Source organism: Crocodylus porosus, unplaced genomic scaffold (genome assembly GCF_001723895.1).
Source record: "Crocodylus porosus isolate Cpor-Errol unplaced genomic scaffold, CroPor_comp1, whole genome shotgun sequence".
NCBI lineage: Eukaryota > Metazoa > Chordata > Crocodylia > Crocodylidae > Crocodylus > Crocodylus porosus.
The window spans coordinates 7,236,040-7,257,074 of NW_017728917.1; the positions used below are offsets into that span (position 1 = coordinate 7,236,040).

At 40.8% G+C, this 21,035-nt stretch overlaps 1 protein-coding gene across 1 annotated transcript in view; it reads left to right on the forward strand.

Annotated features, from left to right (window-relative positions):
- CNTN3 (contactin 3) overlaps window positions 1–21,035 on the forward strand; it is a 158,927-nt gene that overhangs the window by 100,788 nt on the left and 37,104 nt on the right. The window contains exons 5-8 of the mRNA XM_019536632.1: window positions 1,328–1,512; window positions 12,060–12,196; window positions 14,508–14,637; window positions 16,014–16,164. Coding sequence (XP_019392177.1) covers window positions 1,328–1,512; window positions 12,060–12,196; window positions 14,508–14,637; window positions 16,014–16,164 — 603 coding nt within the window. The remainder of the gene's footprint in view (window positions 1–1,327; window positions 1,513–12,059; window positions 12,197–14,507; window positions 14,638–16,013; window positions 16,165–21,035) is intronic.

A 21,035-nucleotide genomic window follows, 5' to 3' on the forward strand; every position in this document is an offset into this window, starting at 1 on the left:
CTCTCTGGGTGCCAGTTGGAGACCCATTTGACTGTGTAGGTATCGACACCATAGTCCCCCAGTTTTTTAATGAGAACAGGGTGAGAGACAGTGTGTACAAGGCCTGATCTCAAGGCTCTCCTCACTTTGAGGGGATTTAAACACATACACGTCTCCCATGTTCCAGCGCAGTGCCACAACCACCTAGCTCTACATTAGGTTGAGTGATGGAGTCCCCACCACCCCTTCTGGGAAGGTTAGCCAACTGGGAAGGATTTATGGGGCAGAAGGTGAACATATGAAAAGGAGTGTAACTTTGTGACCTAGTAGCTGTGGCACTCCTCTGGAAGGGAGAGTCTTGAGTTACAGCCCCAACTGCCAGAACTATTTATGCATTTTACATTCAACATTCATTGATGTGCTCAAACATAAATAGTGCTGGCCACTATCACCACCACAACTTCCGTTTTCTGTTGATCTGCATGCATGCTCTTAGCGTCAAACAACTGCCTGACAGGCTCCGAGCTCACTTAAGGAATCAGAATCAAGAGTTAAGTATTGAGTTTGTCTCTCAGACCCAGTCTGGATCATAGAAGTGGGCAAAGCGCTCGCTTCCATGCATACGCAGGAGACCAGGTATACAAAGAATTTTTTTTGGCTAAAAGTTACTCAACTCTGCCTAGAGAACTTGCATAGCTGAGTTAGCCGTGTTAGTAGTATTTGGTGTCACTTATACCCATTTTGATTCTGTTCCCCTAAAATGACACCTAATACTGTGTAAGTGTCAAAATGGAGGAACAAGCAGACTCTCCTAGCTATTAGGCCAGTAGCCTAGTGGTTAGGGCACTTGGCTAGGAAGCAGAAGACCCAAATTATGCCCTCTGTCTTACCTTCCCCCACACCCCCCTGAAAGGGTCTTGAGTCTTACCCACTTCCCAGTGAAGGATCCTGAACAAAAGATCACTGCCTACAAGGGAGCCAAGAGCTCCCTCCACACCTCCTGCTAAAACTAGCTTATTGGGCAGCCAAAGGGGAAGATATGGGGAGGAGGAAAATAAGAGATGGACACTGCCCTGCAGGGGAGGGGGCCCTGAGTTCTTCCACCTTCTCCAGTGGGGTAGAAGCTGTCCTGCTACTGTGTATCCATTTTATCCCATGACAATTAAGGGCAAAGCGCTGAAACACCATTGCAGGCAAAAACGGAGGTCTTTCACTCATGAGTACTGAATAATTTGATGCCATAAGGAATAATACATGGGAAAAGGTCACATATTTGCAGATCATTTACTATAGTATTCTACTAGCCGTTACAAACCGTGCATAATCCCATGATTTTTTTTTTTTTAAGTCCTGTGCCTCAGATAAACTGGAGAAGGACTGATGGCCTGCCATTTCCAAGTAAAGTAAAACTGAGGAAATCTAATGGCATGATTGAAATCCCCAATTTCCAGCAGGAAGATGCAGGGCTTTATGAGTGTATTACCGAAAACTCAAGAGGGAAAAACATTGCCAGAGGGCGTCTCACCTATTATGGTAAGAAGCTTTTACCATTACAACATAAGACTGTGATTCGCTAATGGCAGGCTGTGGGTGCACATTTTAACATGATGCTATAGAGTACTTGCTCACAGCCCTTCTGTCTGCTCCCAGAGAAAGAGGGAAAAGATGTCCAAACTCGGTTCTGAAGGCTATGCTTTTTTCTCCTCTCTAGGGATAATAAATATTTTAAAGGTTTAAATAATGAGAAGGACCTTCTCATTCTGAGAACAGACCCTATTCAAGCTGGAAATAGTATGAGAAAAACTGAATTTAAAAGAACTGTATTTTTAAAAAATGGTTATTATAGCAAAATAGATAATTACCTACAATGCACATTCTTCTCAGTCCTTGATGCATAAGTCATAGGTTCCCAATGACCGCCACTGTTTCCAGGAAATTAAATGGGTTGGTTTGGACATGGCGGTGGAAATCCTTTGGGATCATAAAATCAGGAGAAATCAAATTCCCTCCTATCGGTGTTTAAAAAACAGATACCGAAGTATTGCCAGGACCTTTTGGGTTTGTGCTGCTTTGTGTTATATGCAACTTTAAGATAAGTAACGTTGAGGAAATGTAATCTAACCCTGGAAATGAAGAACTGTAGTATTTGATAGCTAGAGAATAACAAGCGTCTCTTGTGCACTTAACACTGTTGAGCCAATTGAATACCAGCAATGCATGAATGTATATTGGTGTTGTCTTAAAGCTGGAGTGATTTGCCAGGATGCTGGTAATTGACAATTTTCACAGAAGTCAAATCTCAGCAAATGTCGTTTTCTTCAGGTAAATGGCAATTTAAAGAATATTTCATTCTCTGCTGGCTTTCCTACAGAATTATTTTAACAAAGATACAAAAAGTTCTGAATACAAGGACAGCATGTAAATATGGAGGAAAGTTGGAGAAAACTCTTTTTTCCAAACACTTGTTTATTGACAGAGTCCATGGAGGGCTACTGCTCACATTTTTGTGAATTTTTGATTTAATGTAAGAAAAAGCAATTTTCTAAGTAAATGTTCATTGCAATGTCCGTTTCTGGGGGAATTTGAATTCTGTACAAGCTGTGAGCATTCAGATCAGGGCTGCAGATAGGCCTATGCCTATTATGATAGCTTAATCCAAAAATAACAACCATATACACACTGGTTGTGCTAGACAGGTCTGGTTTTTTGTTCTGTTTAGTGAAATCCATACCACAGAATTAAGTAGACCCACCTAATCTTTCTTAATTTGTTATCAGCTCTGCTTATGAATGTCACCTACCAACAGCCTCTATTTAGGAAAGTGTATTTATGGTTTTTTTTCTTTGCACAAACTGGGGGAATGTTTCCTCTGTTTGCAGATTAATACTCTGCTATAATTGAGGATGTGCCTCTAATATTAACTTGTCACCAAGTGTACTATCACAGCTGAAAATTTTGTCTGGGACAACAATATAATCTTACAGTATATGCAAATCAATCTTCCAGGAAAATGTCAATGTTTCTGGAGTTCCAGAAGAAGCTATTCTGGGAAGAAGTGAATAAGAAATTTTGGGAAAATTAATTCAATATACAAAAGACTTAAAATCAAATCAACCAGCTAGAAAGCTCCACTGCTGATGAAAGATTATTGGAGTGTGTGAAGAAGTGCCACAGAGGGTTGGCTGGTGGTTCAAGGTACCGTTGGAAGGAGTCTGAGATGCTTCAAATACACGAAACAAATGAAAAATCTGTATTTTCATCCTGGGTGGCATTTTTCTCCTTTGCCTGTGTTTTGCTACCCTGGAGAAAATAATTACTTTTTCATTTGCTGAACTAATTGAAAACATAGTGGGGGGGGCGGGGGAAGGGAACAGTTTGGTTGACCATAACAGGTTTTCTTTCCCCCTTTTAAATTGTCCCTTTTAACAACAAGTAAAAACAAACCAGAAAAAAAAAAATCTGTTAATTAAAATGATTCCTTTTCCAGCCCCCAGCAGCCATGATTCATCAAAGCACTGAATCGTGGGATTAACTTCAAATACGTATTAAATTCGCATCAACTTCCAACTGTACTTGAAGAAGTACTTTATCACTTGCGTAGGTGGTTTGTTGAATGGGACAGGACAGGTACTTTCATTTAAGCTTGTGCTCTTTTTTCCTCCTGATTTTTGGACCTGTTTTAACTGTCCCTTTTTCATGCCCTTGCAACAAGGCATTTAGCAGAATTTGCAGATTTTGTTTGGCATCTGACAGGCTGCGGCCTTTCTGCTGTGGCCTTGAATTTGTGACCTCTGGACTGTCAACCCTGTGCCTCATTCCCCTGCCACCCCAGCCTCCATTTTACTAATAAATGCTGACAATACTAACCCTATTTTCTGACGCCTTTTAAAGTACCACACACACCAGTGCCACTGTATAAATAATAGAGCAGGTCTTACTGTTTTCATTTATCTCCAGGTCCTTAATTATTACTCTCAACACATTTCTGCAGTTAATTAAAAGAGAGATTCTAAAACAAATATTCTTGACTTTTTCATAATATCACTAGGATCTTATTAATCCTCTTAATTATTCCAGTCCTGAAGGAGTTTATTAAGGAACAATCCAACATCATACCAACAACCTGTTTTCCTCCCTGCAGTTCTAACATTTATTTTAATATCTGTTTCCTCTCTGTTGGCATTCAGCATATCCTAACAATTGAAAATTTAGATCAGACATTGGTTTACTATATTATTTAACCATGGCACATGTAAATAATTTGCCCTTACAAGTTCACTTTGAGTCGCCCATAATATAAAGTTATACCTGAAAAAGAAAAGCTCAGTGAATATGTTTAGAAGAATGGAAACATTTCTGAATGAGAAGTGAAACAATTACATTTCTATAGCTTAACATACACATTTATACCTTTACATAGCCCATTGCTAGGGCAGTCTTGTGCTATATACTCTCTACAATAACAGCACCTTTTTACACAGTGCAAATCTGTCCTGTTCACGGAGATTTCTTCAAAATATTCATTACAAAAATATACCAGCAAATATGTAAATTAACATCAGTGAGTTGCTGTTTGATCAATGGGAAGCTTAATCATTAGTGTTGTCAAATGTCTTAATTGCCTTGCTATTGATACACTGTGCGTACTTTTTTATTTACTACTGATTTCCTCAATAATACAAATGTTAAAAGCTGTCACAGGTATTGAAGGCAATTTGTGAAATTTTTGAGGGTCTTTTGAACGTAGGGGTAGGGATATCGGCAGATAGTAGCCCAAGCGTGTTAGAGTAACTCTATGTGGATTTTTGGGGAGCATTAGACCTATAGCTGGAACAAGGCTTTAATCTGTGTCTCATCAAAGCTGCTGACCACAAGGCAGAATGAGATATAGATATAGATATATATCTTTGCAAATGCTTAGGCAAGTAGTTTTTAACCATATAATAGTATTGTTGTGAGATATATAGCTTTTATATATAAGATTTTGGTTATGAGTGCTCATGTTAAGTAACCATCTTAATTGTATTAACCATTTTTCTGGAAAAAGCAGCAAATAAGTTGGTGTGCTGTGAACCAGCTACATTGAGGAACAAGATAAGATACAGGGGCCCAAAAAGGTGGAGATAGTACAACCTGAGACAAAAACAGATTGGAATGTGAAAAAACAACATGTAATGGGTAACGGCATTCAAAATTAACATATGCAAAAAGGTGAATGGTGATTATTGAAGAAGCCTCCAGCAGCTTCCAGGTTTTGGTCAAAGTCCGCCCATTGATGGAGTCAAGGTCTTAGACATGCGCTCATAGCAAAAAGACATGTAAATGAATGAAATGCATAGGCAATTCCATGTTAATGAAGCAAACAGTAAACAGAGGTGGAGCTTGAGATAGGAGGAGAAGTGGGTGGAACAGAAGGAGGGATGGAGGTGGAGTGAATGTTAATGAACCTAAACCAAAGTGTATAAATATAGGGAAAAAACTATTGTTCAATGCAGGTCTCCAGTTAGCTGGTTTTTGGGGACCTTTGTCCGAAGCTGTCTCCATTCTGAACAAAGCTGTTGTGAGCAATGTGTGCAACTAGCGTTTGCTCCCCGCTTGCTCTGGCTAATGAGTAACAGGATTCATGAGCGATTGGATCGTCGCCTCCCTAGTCGTTGGGCACCCCATGGAGTTGGGGTCTAACAAAGCTTACTTGTTTTACCAGAAGAGACAAACAACTAAACTTATTTTGAAAGCTGTGGTCATAGCTAAAGATTCTGGGAGTTGCTATCCATTTTTTTTTTTACAGCACAACATAAACACCCCCAAAAGATGAGTTCTTAACTTCCTTTTGAATTGCTGTATGGTCTTTGTGCTTGTAACTTATCGCCTGACATCTGGACCAACAGCACTGGCAGGACTTTCATCCATACCAGGTGTTTTTCTTACTTTATCTTCATGACAACAGAGTGGAGCCATCGCATACAGAGTTGCAAGGAACATGAAGGTGTGTGATAAGAGTCAGCTGATCTCCGTCCCTGCCCCCGTACCTGGTAATTGCTGTCACAGCCTCCTTTAGCCCTTCTCTACCACTGTCACTGACACCAAAGGCAGTAAAGAAAATTGCAGAAGAACAGCCACAGTGATAATAATTTCCTTACTAATCCTCAGGTCTTGGTTTTCAGACCACATTCACTTACAGTTAAACCTCCTCAAACTCCCAGTGCACACATACAAAACATGGCGCAACATGGGCCTGTCATGAACCAAAATGCGCTGTTGCCTAACCCGTTAGCTAGGAGGCATGTTGAGACTTACAGTCACTCGCTCTAAGGAGGAGATCAAGCCCTGCTAGCCTGGAGGAAATTCATAATGATGTCAATGTGTTACCTGCTGTCTCTCTACCACTTGGTAGTACAAGGGATAAAGCAGGGCAAAACCAGCTGAAGGAAAGCATATTTGAACATTTTTACAAAATCCTCTTATCGAGGGGCTCAGGACTAACACTTGTTGGAAAGACAGGTCAGCTCTTCCAGGTCTATTGCACAGTAAGAAACCCAGGAAAATCTCTCATCGCCGTCATGTACTAGATTCCTGAAGATGACTGATCTTATCAGTCCTTTGGCAATATGTAGTGCTGAGCATTGCAATCTGTCTGCTGCAAGCCCTGAACCAATCACCTTTCAGCTCCCATGATGTAGGTCTTTCCATCTTGTTGAAAATATATTGTCTGCTTGCCCCTCCTTATCCAGAGAAGTTTGGGAGTTGGAAACATGCTAAATATTAATCTTGGTGAAGGTTTCAGCGAACATGGTTATTCTGTCACTTAACCAGGCCTCGCTTCTAAGGTCTCGTTGGTTTTTTCTTACATAATAGGAAGGTGTACTGTTGTCTTTTCTGATGAATCCAACCCCCCTAAAGATATAACATGTCTCCAGTTGCTGTAAGCAGAGCTTTCAGGAACATAAAGGTGTATATAGCAGAGGCATTCAAAGGTACGTTTCCTCGCATGAACAGGCACTCTGTGAAAAGAGTTCATGCTCCACTTCTGAGGAAGTATGTTAAGGTTCTACCAAGTGGCCTTCCATCCACAGTTTCACAACCGCTGCATAACTGCATGACACCCTTCCCCTGGATCACTAAGGGGGAGGATGTCAACAAGGATGCCTAGGAAAGCCTTACATTCTTTTTTCAGTCATGCGTGGGTAAATCAAATGGTCTCTCCTTCCCTAGGGATCGTTTACTGCTTTCTGCTGTTACGGCTTCCTGACATGGAAAAGACTGAAAAAAGGAAATTCTACCTTACCTGTGAGTTTTCATTCCAGGACCCTCCATGTCAGTCAGCCTTACCCTTCCTCAGAGGATTTTGTTGTGTCGAGGGATCTTCCCTTCTCCTGCTTGCTTGCTAAGTACTTTGAAAAGGAAGATTTCCTCCAGGAAATCATGTCAGGGCTCTTCTGCAAACGGCTGGAGTTGAATAGCACTTTTAAGTTTTGCTGTAACTTGTAACTTTCAGCTTTGGAAATTGCATTTCTCGGCAGTTTCTCTTGAGAGGTGGTACCAAGCTAGGGCTGGATGCTGAGCTAAGATCTGGTTTCCCCTATTTGCCATGGGGAAAGCCCCACAGTGAGGACTGACCAACTCAGAGGGTGCAAGTTCATAGGTCAGATGCATTTTCCCCTTTTGGTGGAACTGAATAAGTCACAAACTCTTTATCTTGAACCACTGAAGCGTTAACCTACTTCACAAGCGCGTGTTCAAATGAGGTTATATGACAGATGTGAAATATTGCACATCTATGGATCTATCAATAATGCAAGTACTGTTGCCTGTTGTTGCATAAATATTTAGGTATGCAAAGTGCAGGAACCACGCTGACATCTACGCATGAGCTTTCATCCCCCTTGACATGTGTGGGACAAACACTCCATAAAAATAATGCAGAAGCTTTGGCATAAGTGGCTCTTTGTGCAACTTCAATTTAATAATTTAGCTTTCGTGATGTGAATAAGTTAGATTGGAAGTAGCAAGATATTTGATTTTTTTCTGAGGAAGAGGTGAGCTCTTGTGTTTTGCGGGATGCCCCAGATAGAAAGGGACAAGAAAAGTGTGTTGAAGGGGCTGGTCAATGAAAGAATTTCTAATGAGATAGCAGAGTTAAATGTGGATCTTGCTTCTGTTTCTTTTAAGCATTTTTCTTGGATCTCTCACTTGCTTGGACTCTGCTATAATTTCACTGCTTAAATGCACAGGGCGTGTCTATGCTGCTATAAAGGGTCAAGTTCGGGGCCATTTTCAAAGCCATTCCAGCTGACCACCTACCTTGAAAACCTTTCTGATGGATCTCTGGTATCAGGCTCTGCTGATCTTTGGGGTCCAAAGTCAAGCTTGTCTCCGTTAGTGCTCCTGTCCATGTGTGTTTGAAACTGACCTGAGCATTGCAGCCCCAAACAGGAAATCCACCGTCACAGATCTCTTGGCTTCCTGTTCCTTGTTTCTAGCACTGCACCCCACCACACACTTCTTGTCTCTCTTAACTGTAACCAGAGTCAAGCACAGGAGCGACGGGTACACTACAGAGTGGATCCTAGGAGAACTCATATTGTGAGTGATAGGCAAGGAGGGGGTGACTCATTTGGATCAGGTTGCTTTAAGCCAACTCCCAGTGAGTAGAGAGTATGTTTGTCATCGTAGACACACTACTCATTATTCCTTGCTCCTGTCCCCAGCCATTGGCTTGCTTATCTGGTAAACCCCTCCCTTCTTTCAAGGTTGTTCCTATAAGAATCTTATCTTGAAGGGCTGTCTGGCCACTAACCCTTGTTTTGCAGAGCTGATCTGCAAGACGGGCTCAGAAAGTTTCACTGACTACCAGACAGTGGAGTAGTTTGGGTATGCCTGCATGAGCTACAGTCACACCTTTGACTGCAATGCAGACATGCAGCTAGTCACTTTTGAAAGTGGGTTTTACACAAGTGAGCTCATTCAGGTGCTTTAAACATCCTTATACTCTGACTTTCTGGTAAGCATTCAGAAAGCTGGTGGCAATTCTTTTCCATTCTTTCCCAACAAACTGGAAATGCGTGAACATGGAAATATGAAAATATGTGACTACTTTGAGAGATGCTGCTTTCTTGGCATTGCTAGAATGTTTTTGAGATTCATCCATCATTATTTTATGCTGAAGAATGCAGTAATGATGGGTTTTCTACAAGGCTGGGTTAACAAGGTGAAAGTGATTCATTTTGTATTTTCTGTGTTCGAGGCTCAGAGGAAAGAGTGAGGTACTTTGCTTCTTAAAATGCAGCTGTCATCCAGGAAAAGGGAATACATTCAGATGTTAAAAGCAGAAGTGCTCCTGATTTATCACTGAGACCCACCTTCCAACGGTAAATTATTCATCCTTTTCCCTTTAGCAGTCAATCAGAGCTAGAGTGGACAAGTGTGTAACGCACTAATGTTGTAAACTTGGGTTCTAGCAGAAATTTAAGAGCAAGAGAGCTGGATTCCAGAAAGCCTTCTCTTTTTCCTTTTCAGAAAGAAATAGTAATTGCAGAACATCTTAAAATTCATCTCTTTTCATCTCTAGTCACAACGTCCAGGGCTTCTCTGTTGAGAGAGAAAAAGCATATATGAATACAAGCCTAGAAAATTAAAACTATTTGTTTAAAATAGAATTAATATTATTAGTGGTGAAGTAGCCTTCTGATTCTTTTTTTTTTTTTTTTTTAGGGAAAGCTACTAAAGTGATAAGTTGTTACAAGTTTTCATTCACTTGGCCTATAATTGCCGGTTCCCCATTTCTCTTGTTTGCAAAGGAAAAAAATGACAGCCATCATGAATTACATATATTTATTTCAAGAAATGCTGAAGGATGTGTGATTCAGTATGAATTCCTGTCTTTTCTTAAGTGATTACTCATGTTTTAGACCTTTATGGGGCTGCCTTCTGGACATGGCAGCATATGGCTGCCCACAGCTGTTTATGTCAGAGGGAGAGATGAAAATAGTTTTCTTAAAACTTTCCCCAAATTTTTCCTGTTCTCAGCATCTTGGGGGTTCTCACAGGATGTGGTTAAGCCATTTCAAGAAAACCATTGGTCTTGGCAGAACTTTGCAAATTGATGTTTAGTCCAAAGCTTGTTGGTCTGAGAATTGCTGAACTACATTGGGTTTCCAAATACCCGAAAAGAGGTGTAGAGGATCAAGATGAAATTATTAGCCATAAAGATGAAGGTAAAGAGGGAAAGTTTCATCTTCCTGGTCAATAAACCAACTCAGAAATATTGACAGTCTGGTACCATGAGCTTGATAAGCTCTAGAAAGAAAGTCACATTAGCACAATAGCCATGACCAGTATCTCAGCACCTTAAGAAGCACATGGTATTGTGTTAACCACATCACTATCTCCTTATTAGGGTTGCACAAAGCTTCGGTCCCTGGTTCGATTCTGCCCAGTTTGGAGAGATTCTGAAAGATTCAGTGGTGTATACACAGACACAGTTTAAATATTTTTTCTATATAGCTCTAGGTAGCAGGTGTCTCATGAATGCTGCCATGCTGGGGTGCATGGACTGTCCCATAGAAGTACTTCCAGTCCACTTCTGGGTCTGCCAGGGAGCACATGGGGGGGGGGCAGGAGCCTGCATCCCCTGGCTCAGTGTCTGGTGCCTCCTGGGTCTGGCGGGGGCGGGGGGGGGGCACCCAGGGTCCCCCTGCAGCTGATCGCTGAGCCAGGGGGATGCAGGGAGCCCCCCAGTGTGCTCCCCCAGCAGACCCTGAAGTGGACCAGAAGTACTTGCGGTCCACTATCGGGTTCACGGCTGAGCACGTGGAGGGCCCCCTCCCCATGCTCCTGTGGGACACTCCTTGTGCCCCAGCATCGCAGCATTCACCAGCCATGCCTGGTACCTCGAGGTATGTAGAAGAAACAAAGCTGTGTCTATGTCTGAATCGCCGATTCTCTGAATCAGCATCAAATCTTCAGATCTGGATTTGGCCAAATCGAATCGGGGACAGTGATCTGAATCAACTAATGGAATCGCTATCCCTAATTTGGGCCAAATCAAATCAAATAGGGCCTGCTTTGCACATCCCTACTGCTTACTAATTGCAGTTAAGAGTTTCTAAGCCTTGGAAATTCAGGCTCTGGTGAATTCCAGTCTTTGCACATCTTGTATCTCATATTTTTCCTTTTCCATTTGTCACTTGTTTTTACTGACTGGGAGCTTTTGATTATTTTAGGTGTGAATGTATAATTGAGTGTACATATGCACCTGTGTGTATAAGTACCTGTAAATACCATGTGGTGAGGTACCACAGCATAAGCTCCTCAATTTTCACAGCCCTCCAAAGTCTACTTTGAAATCTTTGAAAAAGTATGTTCCTAGTCTCGAAACAATATGTGGAGAAGCCAAAATGTCAGCTACACGAGAAGAGATGACAGATGTGAAACTGGCTGTTCAGAGAATTGGCTTAATGCATGCGTTTGTGTTTGAGGAAAATAGCAATAGGGTTGTCAACACATGTAATAACTAAATCTAAAAATAAAATTGGCTTTTGGGGTTGTAGCAAGTTACAACCAAGTTAAAAATTTAATGATCATTTGTATTCTTCATTGAAATACACTGCTGAGTGTTAATTTGGACAGTGGTGGGAAAACCCTTTCATTGGAGACTGGAACTAACTGGACCTTCACCTCTTTAAATTTCTTGTTGTAGACCTTGTAAACATTGATTACATTCCATAATGTGGTGACGAAATTGGTCATGTAATTCCACTACTATGCCTTATTTGTGTCTTTGATCTTATTTTGACATCAGTTTGAAAGTGGCATTGTTTAACCCTTACTTAACTTGTATTCTTTCAGGAGCGTAGCCTTAGCAATGGGTTTATTTTCTGTGTTCTTGTCTTTAACATCATTTTTCTAAAAAGGATGTTAAATTATATTAGTTTCAGTAAACAATTTGAACAGTGTATTTGCTATTACAAGAAAGTCTATGGAGAAGTCTAATCAGTCACCCCTGTAGTTCTTAAAGTGTCCAGTAACTTCCAGGGTTTTGTTCTGTTTTGTTGGGTTTTTTGTTGTATTTTTACATGCAGCAAAACCTCACTGGGTCCAGATTATAAAAGATGTTGAAACTGCAGTGGAGGATACCTTATACTGGGATTGTAAGGCGAGTGGGAAACCCAAACCGTCCTACAGGTGGATGAAGAATGGAGAACCTCTAGCATTAGAGGTAATGTCCATTTTTTTTTAAGTGAAGTCACATGCAATAATTGCTATCTGTTAATTATGAGTTAAGTGAGGTTATCAAAAAGAGCCTGTGAGATGTCTTACGGACATGCAGTAACATCTATCTGGATGCTCAAAGACGCACAGTTCACAAAAAAATACTGTTCTACCAGAAAAGGAGAGCAATAGTTAAAAGGAGATATGAAAGCATTGCTAATGACATGGAAAAAATCAATATAGCAAGAATAAAAAGTAGCGTGTAACTTAATACACTTGATCTATTAATGTCCAATAGCTAAATACAGAAAGAAAGCATTTTTATACATGTTGTGAAGAGCAAGTCAGAAATCTTGAATAGATATTTATGTTTTTGTATTGGGATCAAAATAGGAGGCTGTAGCTATCCCAGATGATGTACACTGAAAATTTGCCATCTGTGACAAAAGAGGATTTGAGGCGGCTTATTTAAATTAAAGAGTAAATACATTTTTTTTCAAATCAATAATCCCAGGATTTTTAAAGGACCTAGCCAAGAAACTCTTATGAAAAAATCTTGGAAAACCAGGGAAGTTCCAAAGGTTGGGAGGACTGACAACATAACCCTGACATTTAATAGGGATGAGCTTGGGAACAATAGACAAATTAGATTGAAATCCATCTCAGGCAAAACCATGGAGCAACCTATTCAGGACTCTATTAAGAAAGAATAAGAGGTTAAACATATAATTAACATGAGTCAACCTGATTTCATGGAAAGTAAATCTTGTCAAGCAAACTGTTATCTTTTTTGAAAAGATTACTGCTCTCATACATTCCCTAGAGCATTTTACTTAGTACCATACGGCATCTTGATTGAACAACTTGCAGGCCAGACATTTGACTATATATAATTAACAGGGCACGCACCGTATAGATTAGAAACTGACTCACTGACAGATTGCAAAATGCAGTTTTAATGGGAAGACATCAGTGAGTGATCCATAAAGAGATCCCCCAAGAACTGGTTCTTAGTCCAACACTATTCAGCGTTTTTATCAGCAAGTTAGATGACTTGCTGCCTAAATTTACAGAAGTGACAGGTTTGTGGGGACATAAAGAGGATGACAGGTTACCTTTACAGAATGATATGAATTACCTAATGGTCACATTCCAACAAGGAAGTGTTTTGATGCACTTAAGTGCAAGATAATACACTTGGGAACAAGGAATGTAGGCCGTACTTAGTGAGAAACTACATCTTGGAAAGCAGTGAAGGACTTGACATCATCATAGATAACTGTCTTACCGTGAGCTATCACTGTAGCGCTGTGATCAAAAGGTCAGTGTGATCCTTGAAAGGGAATATCAAGTAGAAGTAGAGAAGTTATTGACATCAAGTTGAGTGTGTAGCTGACACTTCAAAGGACCGCATTAGGATTCAAAATTACCTTGATAAATTGGAAAAAATGGTTTGAAATCAATAGGTTGAATTTTAATCGGGACAGCTACAAAGTACTATAAGAAACAATCACATGCACAAATACAAAATGGGGAATGGTTGGCTAGGCTGAAGTACTCTAGGAAAGGATCTGGTGGTTAAAGCAGATTGCAAGGTTAAGATGAGTCACCAATATGATACTATTGCAGAAGAAGCTAGTAGCAAGCTGGGATGTTTTAAAAGGCATGAAGTGGGCCAGTCACAGGAAGCGATTCACCTACTCTGCTCAGCATTGGTAGGGCTCACCTGTGACACTGTGTCCAGTTTTCTGTACAAAAGTCCTCTTTAGACTGGAAACCGATGCAAATTGCAAATTTAGAGCAGGTTGATTCCATAATTTCTGTGCCTTTAACTCTCATGATTTTATCACAAGTCCAATATTTGGTGTGAAAAACCCCAACTCTTGGAGAATAATGATTATTAAAAACCTCAGCTGTTGCATTTTTAAGGAAGTCATTTCTCATAGGCATTAGAGGGTAATTTTGAAGATATAAAGCAACTTCCCCCCTAGAGCCTCAGAGTTATTGTTCTCCGCCTTTTCAAAGATCTACTTAAGGTCTGCATGAGCCCGAGTCATGATTTTTGAATGTCTGGGACGAGCAGTGACGTGCTTTGCTAGTTAGAGCACAAGTGACAAACTGGAGGATGTAGGAGAGGATTTAAATCTGGTGTCTGGTTCAGCTCTACAACAGATTTTCACCCCTGTGCAGACAGCACATGCTCTACTAAGTCTCATGTAGAACCCTATTGGGACCGCTATGCAGAGATGAATTCAACCTCTTATTTCCTGTCAGACTTAATGTACACTGTCACTGAAGGTATTTTTCTTAATACCCAGGGAAGGATCCAAATTGAAAATGGTGCACTTATAATATCAAATCTAAATCTGACAGATTCTGGCACGTACCAATGCATAGCTGAAAACAAACATGGAGTGATCTCTTCCAGTGCCGAGCTCCAGGTTGTAGGTAAGATTATTTTTCCTTTCTACTAAGGACAGAAAAGTGCCTCTACTATTGCTACTAGTAATATGTTAATGATCTCAAACGTTTAACCTGTCCAGATGCGTGCAACAAAAGAAATGTTTTATCACAATGTTTGTTCTTAGCTTCAATGCTGAAGAGTTAACGCACCTGCTTTAAGAGGATGTGTTGGAATAAAAGCCACTGTGCTTTCAGTACAATCACTCATTGCTTTAAAAATGGACACAGAGATAAATTATTAATTAGGGGGAGAGCAGAAACAATGGCTTGGATGCAGGCCCAAAGATTAAAACTAATCACACGATCTAGAAGCAACATTGGCTCAGCACATTAGTCAGTGGCTCTGACCTTCTGCATCATGACTCCAGCATCCCCCGGAGAGCAATGTCATTTAAAAGCAATAAACTGATTTTACGTGCAACCTTCCTTGATCGAGGGGACAAGGGTCTGCCATTTAGTCATCCAGGTAATGCATGCTTGTTTTTAAAACAAATGACAACCATTTATTAGAGCGAAACACTGAATTTGCGAAGTGCCCTGTAAATTCAAATGTTTTCACTCATTTTCCTTATGATGCAGAAAGAGTCTTTGGGAAATTTAATTGGAAGTGGGTCTGTAGAAAGAGCGGTGTGCTTTCAGAACACAAACTAGTTCCCTTCTGCTGAGAAGGTTATGAGTCAATCACTAGACGGTTCGTCCATCCTAGGTCCCCTAAAAAATATGGATTTCTATTTAAGGTTCCATGATTAACACGGTTAGATGTCATGCATATTTATTTAACTGTTAACAAATACAGAAGTAACTCTGCCATCCACACGGTGAGCTGACTCCAGTTTAGTTGTCAAAAATCCCTTGCGTTCTTATGCAGGCTCTAGCGTTGATTTCCTTAGTTCTGTTCGGCAAATTATTTAAACCTGAACTCTTTTTTTTTTTTTTTTTTTTTTAAAGGCACTTGAGCATGTCCTTCAAATGATGCCTGTGTCTAAATCCCACTGACATCAGCAGGACTTAATTACATGTTTCAGTCTAGAGGAAGTCACTGGGACTTGTTAGCACATGCTTCAAGTTAAGCGTGGCCTAACAGGCTTTGCAGAATGTGCTGCATTTGAAAGCTTATCTGAGTTTGTCCCAACCATGCACTGGGTGCAATAAAAGATATCACCCACAAAAATTCTTCCCTCTTACAGTTGAAATTTTGGCATATCAGGTCCTCATGAATGGAGTTTGAATGAGCTAATAAACTTGTGCTTTCTAATAACACTTTGGAGGCTGAGAAATGCCATGGAAGTGCTACATTATAAAATGCCTGGTAAAAGTTATAAACCAGTTTTATTTCACCGTTGATATTCCCACTGTTTTAGCTTCTGCTCCAGATTTCTCCAAGAACCCAATGAAGAAATTGATTCAGGTTCAAATAGGCAGCACAGTTAATTTTGAATGCAAGCCAAAAGCTTCCCCTAAGGCAAAATGCTCCTGGAAGAAGGGAGGTGAGCTGCTACACGAAAATGAAAGGTATTATAATGGTTTTGTTTTGATCTTATTAAAAGCTTGTTTATAACCTGCAAACTCCTTTGCCAGGATTTCTATGCAATGATGGCTTTTCAAATCTGAATAGTTGTGCAGAAAATTCTTCCCTGAGGTATGAGCCTTCTCCTGAAAACCCCCCGTATAGTGTCCATTGAAGTCAATAGCCAGCTTTGGCTTCCAGTTTCACAGAAATAAAAAAAAAAAAGAGCAGAATTTGGCCCAAGGCAGAAGCAACCAGGCAGTGAAGTGCAGCATGGACATGCAATGCAACTGCAAAATGTAGCGTGAAATACTTGGGCTTAAAAAAAAATTTAGGGAATCTGTGAAGGAAACAAATCTGGACTTGTGATGTAGGGGAAGTAAAGATACAAATCTACCCTACCTTCTGCCTGATGCCAGACTAACATGGCTAACTACCTCTCTCAAGTAACGCTGGGCCATGATGAGAATCTGTCTAGGAAACAGCAAAAAGAATAGGGGGAGGAGTGAGTACATGATTGACTCTCACCACGGCTAAACATTCAGAGTAGGGTGGCAACCCAAGCTCTGTGGTTGCTGTAGTGTATGTATTGATGATCTGGAAAAATATGTAACTGGTATAGTTCACATTTTCAGATGACACAAAATTATTCAGGTAATATGAGGTTGCACCTAATAAAGCCAGGCAGATTGGGCGAGAACAGCAGCAGATGAAAATCAATATTGACAAATGCCAAGGTAATTGTCCATTGAAAGAGAAAAAAACTGAACTACACATACACAATGTGTTGTTGAAAACTACCTCCAATCATTTAGGGGAAAGACTTGCGTATCAGTGTGGACAGGTGAATGAAAACGTCTGCTCAGTGTGCAGTCAGTCCAAGTAAGTGTTATGGCGTGTACAGAATGGAATAGAAAATCAAAACTGATGCACTGGCCTTACTTTGAATGCCATGATCAGTGCTGGTCACCTTTTCTCAGATGCATAGCTGAAATAGCAGTGGATGAGAAATGACCGATTATAATGATTAGAAGCATGAGAAGGCTTCAATATTAACAGAGACTGAAAAGATTAGTCCCGCATAGTTTAGAGAAGAACTCAATAAGATGAGACAATAGAATGACATGAAATAATGAATTATGGACAAAGGATTATCCAGCACTTTTATTTATCTTTTGTCAAACCACAATGATAAGCAATAGTGGGTGTGTAGACATGCATTAATGAGCCTAACTCTGCTATGCATTAGCATATTAGCACACTTTTGCCATGATGCGCTCGCTAATGCACAGTAGAATAGGCTACTGTGCATTATGGCATCTCGTGCAGATGTGCCCAGTAAAAACTGATGCAAGTAATATATATATATATATATGTATATATATATATACTTTTTTTTTTTTTGAAGTCTGATTTGTCTGTGGAACTCATTGCTACAAGTAGGCCTTAAAGGCAGGACTTTAATAAGCGTTAAGTAAAGACTAGCAGTTGGGATGTATAGAAACATTCAATTTTGAGCTAGGTTTTGTCTTCTGAAAGTCAGGAGTAGTTGATATGGAGTTAAGCCATCACTATCAATGGCTAAAATATCCATTTATATCCATACAAATTTATAATGAGAGCATGTCCAGTACGTTAGATACAACTGAAAAATGTGTAAGGGATAAAAACACTCATGCTTCTAGATGCCAACCAGTTAGTTAATGAAAGTTATTCTCTAGTTGTCTCTTTCTCCGAAGCACCTGGTACTAGTCATGAGTGAAGATTGAATACTGGGATAGATACAGCAGTGCTCTGCTCTAGAACAGCAACTTTTGTGTTAAATTCTCCATTTCCCAGATAATAAATTTGACACTAATGAGAAGTTACAGTTGTCTGATAGATATTGTTCCAGATGGACCTCTGTGGCCTTAGGTGGGTTTGTTTCAGTGTCGGGGAGATAGGTTTTCCATCTGTGTTTTCACCTGGAATTATTTGGTGAGCATCCAGAAGGTTGAAATGGATTTGTGGGATTTTAAGTCATCAAGGCCTCTTCTCACTTCGAAACTGCATCTGCTGAATGAGTTACTTAAGAGGCAGTATTTTCCCTGTCTCACAATGGGCTGTGCTTACTGCATGCAGACTTATCAAGAATGCTGTCTGGAAGCAACAGACACTTTTACAAACACTTGACATCTAGTCTGCTTTACTGGGGTGAGGTGGGGTAGCTCAGCAAATAGCCCAAAACAGTGAGTTACCCACTCCCACCCAACCGTATGAGATGCTACTCGTACAAGATGCAAAAGACTAATAATAACCAGGCAGTACAATGTAAATAGCTAAAAGGGGAAAAATATAGTTTTGACACTTCACCAGTGAAAAGCTGATGATTCATGTATTTTCTTCAAGAAACCAGTGTGCCTCTCAAGATATTTAAAGAATCCCCCAAGACCAAACATTCAGAAGTAAATCAGTTTGCACTTGCTGGCTCTGTTATGCATTCTCTTTAAAACTGCAAGTATTTTGTGCTTAATCTGTGGTAAAATCTATTCTGGAGCATGGGTTGTTTGCAGACATTAAAAAAAAAAAAACCACCCGTGCTTTACAGGAAGCACCAGCGTGTTACTTTGACTTAGCTCTGCAGCATGCGTATAGATCAGGTGCTTCAGTGGGGCTTTTTAGCGCTTTTATCTAAAACTGAGTCAATCGACTATTAGATAAAAGCACCAAAAAAGCTCCGCTAAAGCACCTGATCTATACAGACGTTGGGCTAGTCAGGTCCAATTAGCATGCTGCCTCTTTTGGGCACACACTGGGCTCTGTGAGGGAGCGTGCTGAGCTTAAAATAAAGCAACATTTTTGGGAGGTTTTTTAACATCTCCAAGCAGCTGTAATAATGATGCACATGTCCCCCGATTCTTGGGTATTTCCCATGCTTTCAGACTTTGCTGGTTGCCATGTAGGGCCAAGAAGGAACCTCTTTTTCCCCTCCTGATACTGTGCATGTCAGCTGGGAAGGGTCGCCTCCCTCAAAAGCTTTAGGGGTTTCTTGCAGCGAAGGCTGGGGGTTTCAACTGGGGTGCTTCCAACTTACCTTCTAGCCACAGACCTGCAAGTATTGTCCCTTCACTCTGGGTCAGACCAATTGCCATATATGTGGTCAAGAAGGAATTTTACCCCATGGTGATATGGGTACCTGTTGGGGGATGGTTGCCTTCCTTGGTAGTAGAGGACATGCCACCCTTCCTTGGATCTCTCAAGTGTATTTTAACAACCCTTGTAGCAACAAGACACTGGCAGCCATAGTATACCTTTTACCTGTGGCAGGTTAGGGTGTTGAGTCTTGTGGTTATATAAGGCTTGACTGTGTAGCTGTACTAATAAATTGGACAAAGGATTTGTATGGGATGGTTGAATAGAAATGATCCTGCCTCAGGGAGGGGTTGGGCTTGATAACCTATACAGGTCCCTTCCTGCCCTACTCTTCTCTGATTCTTTGTTGTTATATAGCTTCTTGCAGCCCCTGAATTTGCTTGGCTAGTAGATGTTTTTCACGTGCAGTTTCCCTTCACCTTGACCTGTCACAGCATCCCGTTGACACGTGAGATTATGACAGTGTCCACCAAGACCTGCGAGATCTCTGTTGTAACGTAGCGTATTTCAGTCGTTGCTATTTTCTCACCTGCCTGCTTGCTCTTACAAAATGCAGCTTGCGCAAATACCATAAAACCTGATCTTGTTTCCATTAGGAAGCGGGCAACTGATTTCACTGGGAGGAAAGACCAAACAATATAGACGATACAAATGTCTCGCTGAGCAAATGTGTTGAGCATGCAAAGTGCTTGCTGCCTGCCTAGATCGATGCACGTACTCGAAACTCAAAATTATGGTATTTAATCATGCAAACTGTGTGCAGATGTTTTTCAGATATAGCCCAGGGTAACTGCTGCTGTAGTTTTGACACACACTATAAATGACTTATGGAACAAATGTAATAATAAGACAATAATCCTGGATTAATCTAAATGAAGTGTGCTTGCCTTCTGAGTAAAACAGAATTGTGGATCTTTGAAGAAAACATTTGAGTTCATTACTGTTGCCTGTGAATAATTGCAATTCATGAATCTGCGGCAGTTGTACAAAAATTGCAATTCAGGAAAGTTTGGTGTTAATGGTTCTTTTTTTTTTTCATTAACTGGTCTCCAAATAAAAAAGTCTATTTATTAAAATGATCAAACACAAAGGATAGGGATAATATCAGCTAGACTGCCCTCCTCACTGAATGGGTACACACAGGCTTGGGACCCAAAGGTAGAGAGCTCTGCCCTGCTTTCTAAATCCCCCTCCCCACATGTAAGGAAGGCAGGGGGAGTTAGCAGGGCCTGCGCTGTGACCCCTCCTCACACACCGTCAAGCAGGTAAGTAAGCTAATTCTTTCACGGGGCGCAATAAGTGATTTCCCCTTCCTTAGACCACTCTGGGAGGGACGCAGCTATACTTCACCCCTTACATAGTGCCATGCTTACAGCAAGTTGTCTTGTAAGAGTAACTGCATTATGGTGCTCCTTATCCACCCACTCCCACTGGTACCTTCATCACATCAACTTTACTGGAGTTATTTGTTGGATAAGAGAGCTATCCAAGCACTCCCAGGAGTAACGGTCACAAGCTGGCAGAGGGTAGATATAGGCTAGATATCAGGAGGCGCGACTTCACGGTCAGGGCGGCTAGGATCTGGAACCGACTTTCAAGAGAAGTGGTGCTGGCTTCTACTCTGGGAGTCTTTAAAAGGAGGCCGGATGTACACCTTGCTGGGGTCGTTTGACCCCAGTATTATTTCCTGCCATGGCAGGGGATCGGACTCGATGATTTGCTCAGGTCCCTTCCCTTGTAAACT